This window comes from Budorcas taxicolor, chromosome 14 (genome assembly GCF_023091745.1).
Source record: "Budorcas taxicolor isolate Tak-1 chromosome 14, Takin1.1, whole genome shotgun sequence".
In the NCBI taxonomy this organism is placed as follows: Eukaryota; Metazoa; Chordata; class Mammalia; order Artiodactyla; family Bovidae; genus Budorcas; species Budorcas taxicolor.
In genome coordinates this window covers 77,455,109-77,476,824 of record NC_068923.1, presented here as the reverse complement: position 1 = coordinate 77,476,824, position 21,716 = coordinate 77,455,109, and the positions used below count along the sequence as shown (strand labels likewise).

The 21,716-nt window shown below is 39.2% G+C and overlaps 1 protein-coding gene across 1 annotated transcript in view; it reads right to left on the bottom strand.

Moving 5' to 3' along the window:
- Nucleotides 1-370: 370 nt before the first annotated feature.
- The window catches only part of RGS22 (regulator of G protein signaling 22), a 136,200-nt gene continuing 114,854 nt past the window's right edge, over nt 371-21,716 (bottom strand). Inside the window, 5 exon segments of the mRNA XM_052651583.1 lie at nt 371-391; nt 393-475; nt 584-677; nt 5,361-5,459; nt 18,457-18,615. Of these exon segments, the coding sequence (XP_052507543.1) occupies nt 371-391; nt 393-475; nt 584-677; nt 5,361-5,459; nt 18,457-18,615 (456 nt within the window).

The window sequence follows — 21,716 nt, the reverse complement described above, 5'->3', positions numbered from 1 at the left end:
GAGAGTGTAAGTAGGTGTGTGTGTGCACATTGTGCAGATGTCCATGTGCATTAGTGTGTGAGTCAGAGGGACATGGATGGGACTGATCAATTCAGTCTATGAACTTCTGCTGCACCTAGCAGCAGGATATACACTCCCATGAGTGCTGTCAGTCTGGAAACGGTATGCAGTGCTGCGTATATGTCATAGTCTTTCCTCCTCAGAAAAAGAGAAGAAAACAGAGACAAAGAGATGGGACACCTACACTCTGAAACTCTCCCAACTTGGGGGTCGGAGCCGTTGGGAGGGAGTCAGTCCTCATCCCTTTCTGCCCTCTCCAGATGGCCAGGGGAGAGGCAGAGTTCTGACAGGAAGGAAGGAAGAACTGAAATCAGACTGCCACCTGATACTCAACTCTGGATGTTGTGGGAGGACACGGTCTTTTTCAGAGACAGGGTGGAAGCAGCAGACTTGAAATTTGTGAACGATGGTGTGGCTGCCCGGAAACAAGAGGAACAGTGAAGGGATCATCAGCAAAGCCCTCCAGAATCAATATGTGATGGAAGACCACAGAGCAGCCCTGGAAACAAAGAGCCAAACGTACCTGCAAACAGCTTTCTTTCCAGCTCCTCCTGAATTTTAAGAAGAATCCGTTCCTGTTCTAAGGCTTCTATGTACTTTGAGTAGCACCAGGTTGGCTACAAAAACAATTTGCAAAATTAATTTTAGAGATATTTGCCCCAGGAAATAAACTGAAGGTAAGACAGCTTATATCAGCCCCTTCCTTTAAAGGCCTTTTAATGTCAAAGAACAGAATACAGAAAACATGCACATGTCATAAATTTATATGAATTTTCACAGAGCTTACCAATTTAACCTCAGTACGACTAATTGTCATCGATCTACATTTATATAGATATATTTATGATGAAGTAAAGGTATTTCTCTTTAGCCTTGATCTAAATTTTAATAATTTCATTTTTCTTCTAGTTTTATTAAGATATAATCAACTTATAGCACTGTTTAAGCAAAAGGTGTATAATAATAATGATTTGACTCATACACATCATGAAAGGATCACAAGAGGTTTAAAAAACACCTTTCATCACATATAGATGGAACATTAAAGAAATAGAAAAAATTATTCCTTGTGATGGATGAGAAGTCTCAGATTTTCTCTCTTAACCGTTTTCAGTTGTAACATATTATATTTATATAATATATATTAAAAATTAACAAAATAGTAAAAGAAATATAAAGATATTTAAATATATATTAAAGTATATGTATACTTTAATATATATTTAAAATATAAATTTATCTGTCCCTTCTCCCCAACCTTCCCCCCAGCCACCATAAGCTCATTCTTGGAGTCTCTAAGTCTGCTTCTGTTTTGCACATACGTTCGTTCGTATCCTGTCTTTTTAGATCCCACATGTAAGGGGTGTCATGCGACACTTCACCTTCTCTGTCTGGCTTCACTCAGTATGACATTCTCCAGTCCATCCATGTTGCTGCAAATGGCATTATTTCAATCTTTTTAGTGGCTGAGTGATACTCCTTTGTAAATACACACCACATCTTCTTTATCCATTCCTCTGCTGTGGACATTTAGATTGCTTCCATGTCTGTCTTACTGTAAACAGTGCTGCAATGCACATTCGGATGCATGAATCATTTCAGACCGTGTTTTTCTCCAGATACCTGTCCAGCAGTGGGACTGTAGGACCATATGGTAGCTCTATCTTTAGTTTTTTAAGGAACCTTCGTACTTTTCTCCACAGTGGCTGTATCAATTTACATTCCCACAAATGGTGCAGGAAGGTTCGCTTCTCTCCACACCTTGTCCAGCATTTATTGTTTGTGGACTTTTTGGTAATACCTACTCCCGCAGGTATGAGGTGATATCTTATTGTACTTTTGATTTGCACTTCATTATAATTAGCAATGTTGAACATCTTTTCATGTGACTAATGGCCATCCGGTGGTCATGTATGGATGTGAGAGGTGGACTGTGAAGAAGGCTGAGCGCCAAAGAATTGATGCTTTTGAACTGTGGTGTTGGAGAAGACTCTTGAGAGTCCCTTGGACTGCAAGGAGATCCAACCAGTCCATTCTAAAGGAGATCAGTGCTGGGTGTTCTTTGGAAGGACTGATGCTAAAGCTGAAACTCCACTACGTTGGCCACCTCTTGCGAAGAGTTGACTCATTGGAAAAAACTCTGATGCTGGGAGGGATTGGGAGCAGGAGGAGAAGGGGACGACAGAGGACGAGATGGCTGGATGGCATCATTGACTCGATGGACATGAGTTTGAGTGAACTCTGGGAGTTGGTGATGGACAGAGAGGCCTGGTGTGCTGCGATTCATGGGGTCGCAAAGAGTCAGACACGACTGAGCGACTGAACTGAACTGAACTGAATGGCCATCTGTATATCTTCTTTGGAGAAATGTCTACTTAGCTCTTCTGCCTATCTCTTTTGAGTGGGCTGTTTGTTTTGATGCTGTCAAGCATGTGTTGTTGTTGTTCAGTCACTAAGTCATGTCTGACTCCTTCAACCCCGTGAGCTGCAGCATGCCAGGCTTCCCTGTTCTTCACTATCCGCTGGAGTTTGCTCAAACTTATGTCCATTGAGCCGGTGATGCCATCCAACCATCTCATCCTCCATTGCCCCCTTCTCCTCCTGCCCTCAATCTTGCCCAGCATCAGGGTCTTTTCCATGAGTCAGCTCTTCACATTAGGAGGTCAGAATACTGGAGCTTCAGCTTCAGCATCAGTCCTTCCAATGAACATTCAGAGTTGATTTCCTTTAGGATTGACTGGTTTGATCTCCTTGCAGTCCCCAAAGGACTCTCAAGAGTCTTCTCCAGCACAATTCAAAAGCATCAGTTCTTCATAACTCAGGCTTTTTTGTATAGTTCTTCTGTGTATTCTTGCCACCTCTTCTTAATCGCTTGTGCTTCTGTTTGGTTCTTGCCATTGCTGTCCTTTATCATGCCCATCCTCACATGAAATGTCCCCTTGATATCTCCAATTTTCTTGAAGAGATATCTAGTCTTTCCCATTCTATTATTTTTCCTCTTTTTCTTTGCATTGTTCACTTAAGGCTTTCTTATCTCTCCTTGCTATTCTCCATAATTCTGCATTCAGTTGGGTATATCTTTCCCTTTCTCCTTTGCCTTTTGCTTCTCTTCTTTTCTCAGTTATTTGTAAGGTCTCCTCAGACAACCCTTTGCCTTCTTGCCTTTCTTTTCTTGGGGATGGTTTTGGTCACCACCTCCTGTACAATGTTACAAACTTCTGTCCGTAATTCTTCAGGCATTCGGTCTACCAGATCTGATCTCCTGAATCTATTTGTCACCTCCACTGTATAATCATAAGGGATTTGATATAGGTCACACCTGAATGATCTAGTGGTTTTCCTACTTTTTTCAACTTAAGCTGGAATTTTGCAATAAGAAGCTCATGATCTAAGCCACAGTCAGCTCCAGATCTTGTTCTTGCTGACTGTATAGAGCTTCTCCATCTTCGTCTGCAAAGAATATAATTAATCTGATTTCTGTGTTGACCATCTGGTGATGTCTGTAGAGTCTTCTCTTATGTTGTTGAAAAAGGGTGTTTGCTATGACCAAGGCGTTCTCTTGGCAAAACTCTGTTAGCCTTTCCCCTGCTTCATCTTGTACTCCAAGGTCAAACTTATCTGTTACTTCAGGTACCTCTTGACTTCCTATTTTGCATTCCAGTTCCCTATGATGAAAAGGACATCTTTGGTGTGAGTTCTAGAAGGTCTTGTAGGTCTTCCTAGAACTGTTCAACTTCAGTTTCTTCAGCATTTAGTGGTTGGGGCATAGGCTTGGATTACTGTGATACTGAGCAGTTCACGAGCTGTTTGTAAAATTTGGAGACTAATCCCTTATTGGGAGAAGGCGATGACACCCCATTCCAGTACTCCTGCCTGGAAAATCCCATGGAAAGAGGAGCCTGGTAGGCTGCCATCCATGGGGTCACTAAGAGTTGGATACAACTGAGCAACTTCACTTTCACTTTTCACTTTCATGCATTGGAGAAGGAAATGGCAACCCACTCCAGTGTTCTTGCCTGGAGAATCCCAGGGACGGGGAAGCCTGGTGGGCTGCTGTCTATGGGGTCGCACAGAGTCGGACACGAGTGAAGCGACTTAGCAGCAGCAGCAGCAATCCCTTATCAGTCACATCATTTGTGCATATTTTCTCCCAATCTGTGGGTTGTCTTTTCATTTTGCTTATTGTTCCCTTTATTCTGCAAAAGCTTTGGAGTTTAAGTAGGTCCCATTTGTTTATTTTTGTTTTTATTTCCCTTATTCTGGGAGATAGACCAAAAAAGATATTGCTATGATTTATGTCAAGAGTTTTCTGCTTATGTTTTCCTCTAGGAATCTTATAGTGTTTGGACTCACATTTAGGTCTTTAATCCATTTTGAGCTTATTTTTGTGTGTGGAGTTAAAGAATGATCTAATTTCTTTCTTTTTTTTTCACATATAGTTATCCCGTTTGCCCAGCAACATTTGTGGAAGAGACTTCCTCTCCCCTTATTTTTACACTGTGTTTCTGAAACTTAATGCTAGTCATTTGCTAATAAATGTTATTCTAAATGGCATTAGGTATCACACACTTTTAAATATATATTTTTCAATATATGGCTTCACAAAATTGGACATTTATCTCAATAACAGCTTCATAATCTATCAGTTATCTTAGCTGGGAGGCTGAACACATCTGACATTTTGCTTACCATAAAGATTGTTTCTTAAGCTAGTATTAGCCTATGATATAAACACTTTTAATATCTGTCTTTAAAAATGTACATAACTTATAAAATTTCTGGGATACTATATTAATGTATGTTATAAATATAAACATAAAAATTGTACATATATTAGTTGCTGGTCATGTATTATCAAAAAGATATATTAGCTATTGATCATATATGTACATATATTCATTTTTGATCAATTTTATGACCACTTCAAATAATTTTAAAAATTGATACTAGCATTTGAAATTCTTCTTTCTTCTCTTGACCTAAGACTATATCAACCTACATATATTCTTATATATATGATTATCTCTTTTCCAATAAGATAGTTATCTCAACTTCTGCCACTAAAATCTTCTTTGTATGTATCCAGAAATTATTTTCTCTGAGTACGTTTTTCAGGATAAGCCAAAATTGTAATGTTCTCTGAAGACTCAAGGAAACTCTATTCCAGTCTCTCCTCATGGAATTTTAGCCTCAATTTCAAACAAACATATATCTATTACTTTAAAAATAACTCAGCTACTCCATTACACTATCCAATACTCTAGAGAAGAAGTGATATCTTTGATATCTTTCCTGCTTACCTGTCGGCCGTAAGCTTGCATGCCTAAACCTGGGTCACTAGTTAAAGTAGCTGTTTTGAGAACAGATCCTGAAGTACTTGAATATTGTTTGATTCCATCCTGTAAAATTATATTAAATTAAATTATTCTAAAAGGGGGGTTATTAAGGACACTTACTACAACAATAAGATAATATCTTTATGACATGTAGTATGCTTCACATACTATAGTTAATTCTACTCTGTTATATAAGTTCTCTTACTATTTCCATCTCATAGGAAAAAAATGAGGTTTTGGGAAGTGAAGTGGTTTCCCTGAGGTATTAGAACTGATCAATGGTAAGTAAGGCCAGGATTTAAAACTAGGTAGGCTCACTCTAGAAACTGCACTCTTATCTACTATACTATAGTATGGATAGTACTGCCTTGGATCAATAATACCTTACAATTGTATAGCTGAATACCCTACAAGTTCTTTTATTCATATCATTTCAATTAATCCATCTCACATCATATGAGGTTAATATTATCACTATCAGTTGATAGATAAAATTGAGGTTAAGAGGGTTAAGAGTCATGCCTATGGTTACCTAGGTAAACCCAATGCTTTTCATAGTAAGTGATTTTTTTCAGAAGATAGATTTTCATATTACAAAAAAATCATGAGTTTCCCATATTCACTTTTCCAATATTTTCTCATAAGTCTTCATTGACTATAGCATCTTGCAACAAACTTATACTCTGTTGGTCTTCTTTACTTTATACTTTCTGTGTTAAAATAAATGCATGTGAGAAATCTGTGGTTACTAGTTCAGTTCAGTTCAGTCACTGAGTTGTGTCCGACTCTTTGTGACCCCATGAACCACAGCACACCAGGCCTCCCTGTCCATCACCAGCTCCCGGAGTCCACCCAAACCCGTGTCCATTGAGTCGGTGATACCATCTAACCATCTCATCCTCTGTCATCCCCTTCTCCTCCTGCCCTCAATCTTTCCCAGCATCAGGGTCTTTTCAAATGAGTCAGCTCTTCACATCAGGTGGCCAAAGTACTGGAGTTTCAGCTTCAACATCAGTCCTTCCAATGAACACCCAGGACTGATCTCCTTTAGGATGGACTGGTTGGATCTCCTTGCAGTCCAAGGGACTCTCAAGAGTCTTCTCCAACACCACAGTTCAAAAGCATCAATTCTTCAGTGCTCAGCTTTCTTTATAGTCCAACTCTCACATCCATACATGACCACTGAAAAAACCATAGCCTTGACTAGATGGACATTTGCTGACAAAGTACTGTCTCTTCTTTTTAATATGCTGTCTAGGTTGGTCATAACTTTCCTTCCAAGGAGCCAGTGTCTTTTAATTTCATGGCTGCAATCACTAGTAAGTGATGGCAATACATTTACTGTATATAGTACAAATATTTAAATTAAAATTCCTATGTTTTCTTTAGGATTATTTACTCTACAAAATGATTGTCAATATTTGTACCTAACCATGTTATCATTTACTAGTTGACAGATACAGACAGATCAGAATATCACTTCTGGACACTTGCATTTCCATAACCAAAATGTAATATGGATGATACAAACGTACATTCTGGATTTTCTGGAGAGATAGTAATTTAAGATTTTCTCTACTCTCATTCACACTGTATGTTCCAACTTTTGTGTCAGACAATATATTTACCAAAGCAAACTTTGGTAAAGAAAATACTTGGGATGACACTTAGAGAGCTGTGAAGTTCTTCCTAAGAATGTGAGATACAGTAAGACATCTTCTTTATATCCTCCCTGCTTCTATAACCTCTATTCAGTAAGTGTACATTTGAGAACTTCCCAAGTGGTACGGTGGTAAAGAATCTGCCTGCCAGCCAATGCAGGAGACACAGGAGATGGAGGTTCAATCCCTGGGTGGGGAAGATTCCCTGGAAGAGGAAATGGCAACCCACTCCAGGATTCTTGCCTGGAAAATTCCATGGACAGAGGAGCCTGGTGGGCTACAGTCCTCAGGGTTGCAACAAGTCAGATATGACTGAGTGGGCATTCATGCATACATTTAGAACTATTTGTTGAATAGTTGGTAAAGAATCTACCTGTAATGCAAGAGACCCTGGTTTGATTCCTGGGTTGGGAAGATCTGCTGGAGAAGGGATAGGCTACCCACTCCAGTACTCTTGGGCTTCTCTTGTGGCTCAGCTGCTAAAGAATCTGCCTGCAATGAGGTAGACCTGAATAGAGCTTACTATTTAACTCAAATTTACCTTTTCTTTGAGATCCTTTACTTTCCCCCCACAAATAATTAATTACTAAATTTCTGGGATTTCAGTTTTTTGTTTATATTCTTTTCAGTTAAGTATATATGTGTGTGTGTTTCTATCCTTATACTACATGTAAATTCTATATTCATGTTCCTAGCATATATAAAAGGGATAAATAGATCATCAATAAAATTCTATGTAGTAGATGATCAATAAAAGTCTGGTGAAAGAAGGAAGAAAGGGATTAGGAGAGGGAGCTCTTTTTGAGAGACTATTTAGGCCACATTAGTAAAAAATGCAGCAGGCTCACATAGGACTCATCTGATTGGTGAAGTTATTCACATGTCACAGATGTAATCAGAAAAAAGCTCCAAACGTACTTAAGTTAGACAACATTCTATTTTTTCCTCCCTAAATGAACCCTTCAAATATATTTTCTTCCTGAGCCTACCAAATTAGTATCACAATTCATGTGGCTCAGTCAGACACGTACTTGCCTCAAGGGTCTGAAGAAGGTAAATATGAGGGTTTTTATTTCGTGAACTCTGTTTCTTGTCAGAGTATATAGATTGGGCCAGATGCATAGCTGGTTTGAGGGAGAAATCAGCTTTTGTATTATATGATCTGTCACTTATTACCCAAACCACTGGAAGGGAAATAACTGCAGAAATTTTCAAAATAAATAATCTAAAACTAATTATATTTAAGTGTGATAACATTTCATTTCTATACATGAGCTGTGTGCTCAGTCACTCAGTCGTGTCTGACTCTTTGTGACCCCATGGACTGCAGCCCACCAGGCTCCCCTGTCCATGGGATTCTCCAGGCAAGAATCCTGGAGTGGGTTGCCAGTTCCTCTACCAGATCTTCCCAACACAGGGATCGAACCCATGTCTCTTGAGTCTCCTGCATCAGCAGGTGGATTCTTTACCACCAGCACCACCTGGGAAGATACAAGTCACTCATAAGCTGTATATGAGTAAATGTTTGCCCTATGATTAAAGAACTTTTAATACATCAACAAAAATATGTGAAGTCATATTGTGAAGAACTGATTCAGTGGAAGCAAGATTTTATAGACACCTCTTCCTATTTTCTTGCTCTTAGGCCTTTCCCGATTCCCACTCTATACTGGAAATGCCCTCAACCTCCCAATGATAGGAAACATCAACCAAAGAGAAGCTTTTGAAAATCTGGTAATTTTTTGCAGTATCATACATCTAAAAATGTTATTATATATTAAATGCTTATTCAAATATTTCTAACAATAGGATATGAATAATAACAATACCATCAAAGCTTAAGAGACACCACGTTTCCAGCACCTCTGCTCCCTTCTGTGTTGCCTGCCCAATCACATCATCTGTCTCCACCCAACCTATAAAGGTAACCACTGTACTGAACTTTGTGTTTATCATTCCTTCTTTTTATTTGTATTGATTCGTTTTATCTGAATTTTAACTTTATATAAGCGGAGTTGACGTCACATTTTTGCAACTTTCCCAGCCAACAGCACATCCCCAGTGTGTGTCTATTGTAGGATCGTTTATTTGCTTTCCATCACAGCAAGTGTTCTACTACTTGAATTTATTTTTAACAATCTCCTGTTAATAGATATTTGGATAGCTTCTGATTTTTTTGCTTTTGAAAACATGGGTGCTATAAACCATGTGCATATCACCTGATATCTGTGTCCATAAATTACTCTAGGATATATGTATTTACAAGTAGATTGGATAAATTGAAGGCTAAGTGCATCTTTTAATTTACCAGATAAAGTAAAATTGTTTTCTAAAGTTCAATCTACACTCCCATCCATAGTGTATTAAAATTCTGACTACTCCCTATTATTGGTGGTTGAGAAAAATATAAGACATTTTAAAATGAGCAGAAAGTAACAGGTGTATCCCATAAAACCATTGCAAGAATAAAAAAAAACGAGAAGTCCAATATTTTAGTTGATAACAGTACTCTCCAAGAAATCCAATCATAAATCATAGAACTCTAACATAGGAGCCCAAAATGGATAAAATATTCCTATACAAACATTTGCATATATGACATAAAACTCCAAATCCTAAATGCAGAAACTCAGAACAGAAACAGATCAAAACATTTTAAAAGGAAAATGTAAAATGACTGTTTACTGAACTTAAAAAAGATTGAAAAAACCAAAAATCTCTCAGAAATGAAGTACCCAAGGTATCATGAATATGGATCATAAAGAAAGTGCATATATACATATATATACACAAATATACGTAGCATTAATATAAATCCCCCTCTTCCAAACTTGGCAAAAGATATAAATATGCAGACTCAAGAACTTGAGCAATCCTCAAACAGAAACAACCCAAAGAAATCTGCATAAGACATATCATATTCAAAATTCTGAAAACTAAACACAAAGAATCTTGAAAGCAGTGAGAAATAATAGCTTACATAAAGGAAAAAGAAAGAACAAAACAAATCTTGGAACATCAAAAAAGAAGAAAAATGGAGCAAAAGGAGGGGTAAATACAAAGGCCTTTTCACTTTGAGTTTCCTGATTTATGTTTAACAGTTGAAGCAAAAATTATAAAATTGTCTGATGGGATTCTCAATATATGTTGAGAAGTATTTAAGATAACTGAAAACAGGTGAGGGGAAAGAGACTTAAAGGGAGGTAGTTTTGAGACCCAAACTGGTAAAATGTCAACACCAATAAATTGAGAAGTTATGCTTGTATAAGGTGATATCTAAAGTAACTGCTGAAACATCTAAACAGAGATACACCAAAGTGAAATTCTAAGAGATGTATAAGTAATACACAGGAATATAAGACAAGGAAATAGAAGAAAGAAGAGAGGGAATAAGCAAAACAGAAAGTACAATGGCAGATTTAAAAACTAACATATCAATAACTATACTAAAGATGCATAGACTAAACATGCCAATCAAAAGGAAGAGATTGGTAGCGCAGATTAAAACCAAAAACCAAACACTACCATGACCCAACCATATGCTGTCTATAGGAAACTTAATTCAAATATAATGATACAGGTAGTAATGTAAACAGATGGAAAAAGATACCACGTGAAAATCAAGATACCAAGATGATACTATAGCTTTAGAGAAGTTTGGCAATTCCTCAAAAGGAGCCAAAAATTCAACTTCTAGGTCCCAAGAAAAATTAAAACATATCTATATATATAAGGTTGCATAAGAATGTTCACAGCAGCATTATTAATGAAAGCCAAAAAGTAGAAACAACCCAATACATCAACTGATGAATGGATAAGCAAAATGCATTATAACCATACAGTGTAATATCAGTTAGTCATAAGAGTAACTGATAGATTACAGTTACTGATAGATCACACGCTACAAGATAGATGAACCTCGAGAATGCCATGTTAAGTGAAAGGAGCCAGTCATACAACCACATACTGTATTATTTCATTTATATGAAATGTCCAGATACAGAAAGTAGATCAGTGGTTTCCAGGGGCTAGGGAGGAAGGAGGAAAGGGGAGTGATTGCTACTGGGTATACAGTTTCTTTTGGGGGTGATGAAAATATTCTACAGTTAAGTAGCAGTGATAGTCACACAGCTCTGCAAATATACTAAAGCCATAAAATTGTGCACTTTAACAGTGTAAATTTTATGGTATGAGAATTAAATTTCAATAAAGCTGTTATAAAATAAAAGCATTCAAATAAGAATAAGGAGGAGGAGGAGGAGACGGCAGTGGGAGTGACACGTAACATTTTATTGTAATAGCCCCAAACAGGAACTAGCCAAATGTCCTTTAGTGAGTGAATGGCTAAACTGTGGAACAATGTACTACAGAACACTACTCAGCAATAAAGAGGATGAAAGACAGACACACATGAAAACGTGGACTGATCTCCAGGGTTTTTATGTTGAGTGAAAAATGCCAGTCTCAGAAAGTCACATATTGTATGATTCCATTTATAAAACATTCTCAAAAATGACAAAATTATATAAATGGGGAAAAGATTCATGGCTAACATATTAGGATAATTGGTTGGAGATGACTTACAGTCACAAGGAACATCTTTGTGGTGCATCTTGAATAGAGTGTTGGTTACTTGAATCTATACATGTGACAAAATGGCACAGAACTATACACACACCTTGTATCAATATCAATTTCCTGATTTTACTATAGTAATAACAAGGCGTAGCCACTGGGGGAAACTGGGTGGAAGGTACATGAGACCTCTCTACTATTTTTGCTATTTCCTCTTGAGAGTCCCTTGGACTGCAAAGAGATCCAACCAGTCCATTCTGAAGGAGATCAGCCCTGGGATTTCTTTAGAAGGAATGATGCTAAAGCTGAAACTTCAGTACTTTGGCCACCTCATGAGAAGAGTTGACTCACTGGAAAAGACTCTGATGCTGGGAGGGATTGAGGGCAGGAGGAGAAGGGGACAACAGAGGATGAGATGGCTGGATGGCATCACTGACTCGATGGACATGAGTCTGAATGAACTCCGGGAGTTGGTGATGGACAGGGAGGCCTGGCATGCTGTGATTCATGGGGTCGCAAAGAGTCGGACACGACTGAGCGACTGAACTGAACTGAGGAATGTTAATTATCTCAAAATAAAAATTTTTTCTAAAAAAATTAGAATTTGAGATTTAAAAAAATAGCAATAACATTATCTTGAATATGAAATGCTTTGGAATAAATTTCACAAAATATATTCAAGATGTCACAGAAAATGCAAAATCATTGATGAAAGAAATTAAAGAAGAACTAAACAGAAATAAACTGTGTTCATGGATTAGAAAACAAAATGCTTTCTAATTTATGACATAAATTCTCAAATTGAACTATAGGCTTACTACAATCCTGATACAATATCTCAATAAGTTAACATGTGAAAACTTGTTCCATCTTATTAATAATTGCATGCATGCTCAGCCGCTCAGTCATGTCCAACTCTTCATGACCCCATGGACTGTAGCCCACCAGCTTCCTCTATCCATGGGATTATCCCAGCAAGAATCCTGGAGAGGGTTGCCATTTTTCCCTTCAGGGGATCTTCCTGACCCAGGGATCCAACCCGAGTCTCCTGTGGCTCCGGTATTGGCAGGCAGATTCTTTACCACTGAGCCACCTGGGAAGCCCTTACTAATAATTAGGAGGATAGAAATGAATGCATTAGTATGAAGACATACCATTTGTCATCAACAGATGGACAAAAATTTGGAAGTCTGAACATACCAGATGAGGAGAAATAAGAACATAGACTGACACACATTCATACTCTATTACTTAACCATCCCCAAAACATTTTAATCACGTGAGGCATTTACAGGAATGCCTCCATATATAAATTGAAAAACTACAATAAAGAAAGAGTTAAATAGTATATTTATGCATATGATGGGAATGCAGCAATTAAGCTGAATAAATGAGATCTATCTAAGTAGAGCAGTGTGGGTAGAACTAAAAACAACACTAAATTTAAAATGCAAGATGTAGAAAGCACAATATGTGCTATAGAAAGAACTATGTCTCTCCCAAATTCGTATGTTGATGTCCTAACTTTCACTGTGACTGTATCATGAGGTAGGGTCTTTAAGAGGTTGCTGTTGTTCATTTCCTAAGTCAGGCCTGACTCTTTGTGACCCCACGGACTGCAGCATGCCAGGCTCCTCTGTCCTCCACTATCTCCTGGAGTTCATTCAAATTCATGTCTATTGAATCGGTAATGCTATCTAACCATCTTGTCCTCTGCAGCCCCCTTTTCCTTTTGCCTTCAATCTTTCCTAGCATCAGCAGGGTCTTTTCCATTAAATCAGCTCTTTGCATCAAGTGGCCAAAGTACTGGAGCTTCAGCCTCAACATCAATCCTTCCAATAAATATTCAGGGTTGATTACCTTTAGGATTAACTGGTTTGATCTTCTTGCAGCCCAAGGGACTCTCAAGAGTCTTCTCTAGCATCATAATTTGAAAGCATCAATTGTTTGGCACTCAGCCTTCTTTATGGACCAACTCTCACATGTATACATGACTACTGGAAAAACCATAGTTTTGACTATCTGGACATTTGTTGGCAAGTGATGTCTGCTTTTTAATATGCTGTTTAGGTTTGTTGTAGCTTTTCTTCCAAGGAGCAAGCATCTTTTAATTTCATGACTGCAGACACTGTCCTTAGTTACTTTGGAACCCAAGAAAATCTGTCACTGCTTCTACTCTTTCCCCTTCTATTTGCCATTAAGTGATGGGGCCAGATGCCATGATCTAGTTTTTTGAATGTTGAGTTTCAAGCCAGTTTTTTCACTCTCCTCTTTCACTCTCATCATGAGGCTCTTTAGTTCCTCTTCACTTTCTGCCATTAAAGTGGTATCATTTGGGTATCTGAAGCTATTGATATTTTTCCTGGCAATCTTGATTCCAGCTTGTGATCCATTCAGCCTGGCATTTTGCAGGATGTATTCTGCATATTTGGAGAAGGAAATGGCAACCCACTCCAGTATTCTTGGCCGGAAAATCCTGTGGATGAAGGAGCCTGGCAGGCAATATAGTCCATAGGGTAGTAGAGTCAGACACAACTGAGCAACTCCACTTTTCATTCTGCATATAAATTAAATAAACAGGGTGACAATATACAGCCTTGTCATACTCCTTTCCCAATTTGGAGCCAGTCTGTTGTTCCATGTCTGGTTCTAACTGTTGCTGAACACAGGTTTCTCGGGAGACAGGTAAGGTAGTCTGGTATTCCCAGCTCTTCCAGAATTTTCCACAGTGTGTTGTGGTCCACATAGGCTTCCCCATAGCCAGTGAGGCAAAGCAGATATTTTTCTGGAATTCCCTTGCTTCTCTATGATCCACTGGATGCTGGCAATTTGATCTCTGGTTCCCCTGCCTTTCTAAACCCAGCTTATACCACCGGAAGTTCTAGGTTCAAATACTGTTGAAGCCTAACTTGAAGGATTTTGAGCATAACCTTACTAGCATGTGAAATAAGTGCAAATGTATGGTAGTTTGAACATTCTTTGGCATTGCCTTTCTTTGGGATTGGAATGAAAATTGACCTTTTCCAGTCCTGTGGCCACTGCTGAGTTTTCCAAATTTGCTGACATATTGAGTGCAGCACTTTAACAACATAATCTTTTAGGATTTTAAATAGCTCAGCTGGAATCCCATCACTTCTACTAGCTTTGTTCATAGTAATGCTTCCTAAGGTCCACTTGACTTCACACTCTAGGATGTCTGGCTCTAGGTGAGTGATCACACCATTGTGCTTATCTGGGTCATTAAGACCTTTTTTACATAGTTGTGTGTATTCTTGCCACCTCTTCTTAATCTCTTCTGCTCCTCTTAGGTACTCACCGTTGCTGTCCTTTATTGTACCCATATTTGCATGAAATATTCCTTTGATATCTCTAATTTTCTTGAAGAGATCTCTAGTCTTTCCCATTCTATTGTTTTCTCTATTTCTTTGCATTGGTCCTTTAAGAAGGCTTTCTTGTCTCTCCTTGCTGTTTATTCTCTGGAACTCTGCATTCAGTTGGGTATATTTTTCCCCTTTCTCCCTTGCCTTTTGCTTCTCTTCTTTCCTCAGCTATTTGTAAAGCCTCCTCAGACGACCACTTTGTCTTCTTGCATTTCGTTTTCTTTGGGATGGTTTTGGTCACTGCCTCCTATACAGTGTGACAAACTCTGTCCATAGTTCTTCAGGCACTCTGTCTACCAGATCTAATCTCTTGAATCTATTTGTCACCTCCACTATATAATCATAAGGGATTTGATTTAGGTCATACCTGAATGGCCTATTGGGGCTTCCCTGGTGGCTCAGATGTGGGAGATCTGGGTTCAATCCCTGTGTTGGGAAGAACCCCAGGTTTAATCCCTAGGTTGGGAAGATCACCTGGAGAAGAGAATGGTTACCCACTCCAGTATTCTGCCTTGGATAATTCTATGGACAGAGGAGCCTGGCAAGCCTCAGTCCATGGGGTCACAAAGAGTCAGACATGACTGAGCAACTTTCACTTTCACTTTGAATGGCCTATTGGTTTTTCCCTACTTTCTTCAGTTTAAGTCTGAAATTTGCAATAAGTAAGGAGCTGATGATCTGAGTCACAGTCAGCTCCAGGTCTTGTTTTTTCTGGCTGTATAGAGCATCTCTGTCTTTGGCTCCTCTCCTCCCCCTTCATAGATCATAGTCTTGTCGTGATGAAGGGGCCTGCATAACTCAGTGAAGCTATCAGCGAGGCCATGCAGGGTCACCCAAGACAGACCAGTCATAATGAAGAGTTCTGACAAAACGTGGCCCACTGGAGGGGGAAACAGCAATACATTCCAGTATTCTTGCTGCAAGAACTTTATAAACAGTTTGAAAGGGCAAAAAAATATGATACCAGATGAGCATCCCCAAGGCCAATACGCTACTCGGGAAGAGCAGATGGCAATTACTAAGAGCTCCAGAAAGAATGAAGAGGTTGGGCCAAAGTGGAAAAGATGCTCAGTTGTGGATGTGTTTGGTGGTGAAAGTAAAGTCCGATGCTGTAAAGAACAATATTGCATAGGAACCTGGAATGTTAGGTCCATGAATCAAGGCAAATTGGATGCGATCAAGCAGGAGATGCAAGATTGAACATCGATATCTTAGGAATCAGTGAACTAAAATGGATGAGAATGGAAGACTTTAATTCAGATGACCATTATACCTACTACTGTGGGCAAGTATCCCTTAGAAGAAATGGAGTAGCCCTCATAGTCAACAAAAGAGTCCAAAATACAGTACTTGGGTGCAACTTCAAAAATGACAAAATGATTTTGGTTCATTTCCAAGGCAAACCATTCAACATCACAGTAATCCAAGTCTGTGCCCCAACCACTGATGCCGAAGAAGTTGACATTGACCGATTCTATGAAGATCTACAAGACCTTCTAGAGCTAACACCAAATAAAGGTGTCCTTTAAGAGGTATTTAGGGTTAAATGAGGTCATAAGGGTAGGGTCATAATCCAAAGGAATTGTGGCTTTACAAGAAGAGAAAGGATGAGAGCTCTCTTTCTCTCCCCAACTTGTGAGGACACAAGAAGGTGGCCTGGTACATGCCAGGAGAGGTCTCACCAAGAATCCTATTAGCTGGCACCTTGAGCTGGGACTTCTAGTCTCCTGAACTATGAGAAAGTTAATTTCTGTTGTTTAAGCCATCTATTCTGTAATATTTTGGTATAGTAGCCTGAGCAGACTAATAAAATATGGCACTATTTATGTAAGTTAAAGTACATACAAAATAGTCCTCTGTATCATTTATGAATCCATATACCCATATAAAACATTATCTTAAAAAGGAGTTGTTGAGAACATATGCAAAACCTAATGGTTGCTCTTGGAAGTGGGGAAGGTAATAGAACTCAGGGTTGGGGGCTTTCCTGGTGGCTCGGTGGTAAAGAATCCACCTGCCGTGCAGGTGACGTGGGTTTGATTCCTGATCCAGGGAGGTCTGACATACTGTGGAGCAACGGAGCCCATGCGCCACAACTGCTGAGCCTGCGCTCTAGAGCCTGGGAGCCACACCGAGAGGAGCCACCACACTGTGACTAGAGGGAAGTCCATGCAGCAACGAAGACCCAGCACGGCCAAACAGGTAAATGAGTAAAACTATGCAGTAAAAATAAGAAAGAGCTCAGGACTGGGCTGAAGAGGGCACAGTGTTCTGCACTATTTCACTTACAAAGGAAAAATGAAGAACTAATGTAGAATATGTTAACAGTGTTTATGTTGACCTGGGGAAATATGAGGGTTATAATTATATTACTTTTATATCTTTAGATATATTTTAAATTTCTTTTAAAAAAGAGAATAGGGGTGAAGCTTATAAATAAGATGAAATATGTTACTTGTTACCCCTTCTCAAGTAAAAAAATAGATAAAGAGATAGATAAATTGATAACGGACAGACAGAGAGGCAGGCTGGCCAACTTACGACTCATAAGTTTCACAGTCAGTGTATCACTCTCTAATTTTAATATTGAAAATGCTGCCCCAAGTACATAATACTATCTCATTCATTCCCAGATTTATCTGCTAAATAATGATTAACAATTGAACATGTGCTGGATAGTGGTGGAAGTATTTAATAAGACAGATGGTATCTTTGAGGATCTCAGTTCAGTGAGAAAGACAGATGCAAAAATTTACTCATCAGACAAATATAAAGTGCTCTCCAAGAGAGGTACATAGATGAGATGATACTTGAGATTTTTTTTTTAACTTCAAAACAAGTCTGAAACTTCTGACTGAAGGCTTAAAAGTGACTAAAATCCATACTTTATAACTTCTCTGTATTTTGCTCATCCCAAATTCTACAAATGTACACATAGCATTTGCAGAGAAGAAACCAATTCTGAGTCCACATTGGAACCATTTCTTTGACTTGCTTTTCGTTGCTTTTGTTATTATAATCATACAGAATGCCCTGCCTCAGAGAATCCTGCCCCTCTGCCTGACTGTTAAAAGTGCTTTGGGTTCAGAACCCTGTCCACCTGTAGATGGCAGGAAAGAAGAAATTAACACAGCCCCTGCCTAAGGCTTGCCATTGTAGGAGATGTTTGCAAGATTAATGGCCTTTTTTACTTTGCTTCCTCGTCTCCCCTCAATCTCTGATCTATAAAAATCTGGCATCCAGACCTCAATAAGATGGTTATTTTGAGGCACTAGTCTGCTATCTTCTGGGTCAGCTGGCTCCCTGATTAATAATGTCTCTTCCTTGCCTCAACCCCTCAGATTCATTGGCCTGTCGTGTGGCGAGCAGAGACAGCTTGGACTCAGTAATAATATCACATACCTTTTAAAAGTCTGATTAAACCCCAAATGATTCCTGTCTCACCTTTACAAATTTTTCATCTTCTATGACTGCCATTTTCTTTTTCTGCTTACTATATTCTTGTCTTCTCTCCAAAACACTCATAATTTTTTCATCAGTTAAGTTCTTCCTAAACTCACAGAACTGAGGCCAAAATTTAAACAGAACTCCAAAAATTGTCATCTGTATAAAAAACAAAGTATGTCTCAGATTACAATTTTATACAAATGTACCAATTTAAACTCTAATTCACCATAATAATGGATTAACTATTCGATCTTTAATATACAGCATGTTTCCTCCAACTTATTGTCTCCAGACATCTTGGTATAATTTAGCTCAGCACATGCTTATCATCAATGTTTTTACTACCAATGAGAGAAGTCTTTCTTTTAAAAAAACATACACTTAAATACAGTTAAATGTCACTTTATACTTTATGTTTCCCTAACCAATTGATTGTATTAATAAAGAATCCATTAGGTCTTTTTAAATAAGAAATATATGTTTTCTTTTAAAACTTATACCAGTTGATCTGCCACACACTCGGCTGTTTTATGCAAGTATTCCAAATATTCAGTTCATCAAGGGGGACTCCTCTCCACCCCTCCTTTCCCTTCTTTTAGAGAAAGGAAATACCATTTTGCCTCTGGAAAAGCTCTTAAACAAAGCTGCAGATCTAAGAATAAATCTTGAGTAACTTTTAAATGATACAATCTCTCTTTTATGTGAGAGCAAGAAAAGTAACATTTAAAAAGCGGAGTGGTATCCTGGACAAATGCTTTCTATGAGGATACTCTACATTAAGTGATTAATTGTGATATTTATAGAGATAAGAATTGTTGCTCAAATTTTCATGCCAAGTTTTTCCATCAGTTCCAGAGGCATACGTTACTTCCAAGAGGGTAGGGCTTGCCACATCAGATCAAGTCCAACATCTTGTTGCTGGGAATGGACTTTATCTAATGCCCTGGAGAAAAATGAACCATCCCATTAGGCTCTAAGCCAACTTTTCAGGAGGAAAGTGGAGTGTTTAGAAAGTAAATGCTGCAGTCATCAACAGAGTCCTGAACATCATGATACATTTAATCACTCCTCCTTTCTGTACATGAATATCATTAGTGATTCTATAATTATTTACTCCCTTTAAGATACCATCTTGTCACTGAATTCTATAGCCTCTTGGGATTGTGAACACAAAAGCTAAAGATGATACTTTATTTGACGAAGTGTAGGCTTTAAAAAAGGAGAAGGCAATGGCACCCCACTCCAGTACTCTTGCCTGGAAAATCCCATAGATGGAGAAGCCTGGTAGGCTGCAGTCCATGGGGTCGCTGAGGGTCGGACACGACTGAGCGACTTCACTTTCACTTTTCACTTTCGTGCATTGGAGAAGGAAATGGCAACCTACTCCAGTGTTCTTGCCTGGAGAATCCCAGGGGCAGGGGAGCCTGGTAGGCTGCCATCTAAGGGGTCGCACCCAGTCGGACACGACTGAAGTGACTTAGCAGTAGCAGCAGCAGGCTTTAAGAAAGTTTTCATCTACCATGGATTTTGGGGCTTTCCAGGTAGCATTAGTGGTAAAGAACCCGCCTGCTAATACAGGAGACATAAGAGCCGCAGGTTCGATCCCTGGGTCTGGAAGATACCCTAGATGAGGAAATGGCAACCCATTCCAGTATTCTTGCCTGGAGAATTCCTTGGCAGGCTATGGTCCATAGGGTCACAAAGAATCGGATATGACTGAAGCAACACAGCATGCACGCCATGCTTTTATGTAATCCCCTGCTCCAATGTTAAAGGATCATGGTAGTTTTTATATGAATTTCTTAACCACTCCTCTTCCACCTCCATTTACCAACTATTGACCCTACTTCTCAGTTCGCTCTCCAAAATCTGAGTCACTTCCAGCTCTCAAATGTATTTGTCACCTAGAAGGCTTCCCAGTAAAAGTTACCCTATTAGGGCACACTATTTCAAGGCAGACATAAAGTTTCTCTATTTCTGGGAATCCTTGAAGGTTCAGTGGTTAGGGGTCCCCACTTGCAGTGCAGGGGGCATGGGTCTGATCCCTGGTTGGGAAACTAAGATCCTGCATGTAGAACAGGGTGCCTGAAAAAAATTGCTCTATTTCTGAAAGTTGCAGTTAATAACATTCATGTTATTTATGAAAATTACCCTGTACCTCCAGAACCTTAAAAGACAACCAGACTGTTAGAAACATTTTTTAATAAATATGGAGCTACTTCCCACCTTGCCAGTGGATAGGCAATGGCTGCAGCATGAGTGAAGAGTGTCAGTGAAAATATGGCTGAGTGACGAAAACTTTCAAGCTATTAGGAATGCAGGTGGGGGAAAGGCAGATGTTATAAGTGAAAGCGATACTAAAACAGGCAATCGCTTTTTGTTTACTCTTCAGTCCTTTAATGCAACGTTGTTCTATTTCCAATTTGAGCTATTTCTCTCATGACTGATCTCTTCTCACATCATTCAGTCATGTTTTCAAAAATGATAGTGTCTATTCTGTGCTAGGCATGCAGGCCACAGCAGCAAATAAGAAACAGTTCCTATTCTCAAAGACCTTACAGTCCAGTGGGAAAGTCAGGCATGAGAACAGCTATTTTCAATTTTGTGTGATAAGTGTTCTGACAGGGACAAACACAGGATATCACAGAAGCATAAAGGAGAGAAGATGAGACTGTGAAAAGCTCTGGAGGGAAGAAAGTAAGGCCTCTCTGCTGCTGCTGCTGCTAAGTCGCATCAGTCATGTCCAACTCTTAGTGACCCCATGGACTGTAGCCTACCAGGCTCCTCTGTCCATGGGATTCTCCTGGCAAGAGTACTGGAGTGGGTTGCCACTGCCTTCTCCGGTGAAATGCCTGCTGATGCTACTGCCAAGTCGCTTCAGTCATGTCTGACTCTGTGCGACCCCATAGATAGCAGCCCATCAGACTCCCTCGTCCCTGGGATTCTCCAGGCAAGAACACTGGAGTGGGTTGCCATTTCCTTCTCCAGTGCGTCAAAGTGAAAAGTGAAAGTGAAGTCGCTCAGTTGTGTCCGACCCTTAGTGACCCCATGGACTGCAGCCCACCAGGCTCCTCCATCCATGGGATTTTCCAGGCAAGAGTGCTGGAGTGGGGTGCCATTGCCTTTCTATGGAAATACAAGTATTTCAGTGGGCCTTCCCTGGTGGTCCCATAATTAAGACACCACACTTCCACTGTAGGGAGCGTGAGTTTGATCCCTGACTGGGGAACTAAGATCCTGAATGCTGTGTGGCCAAA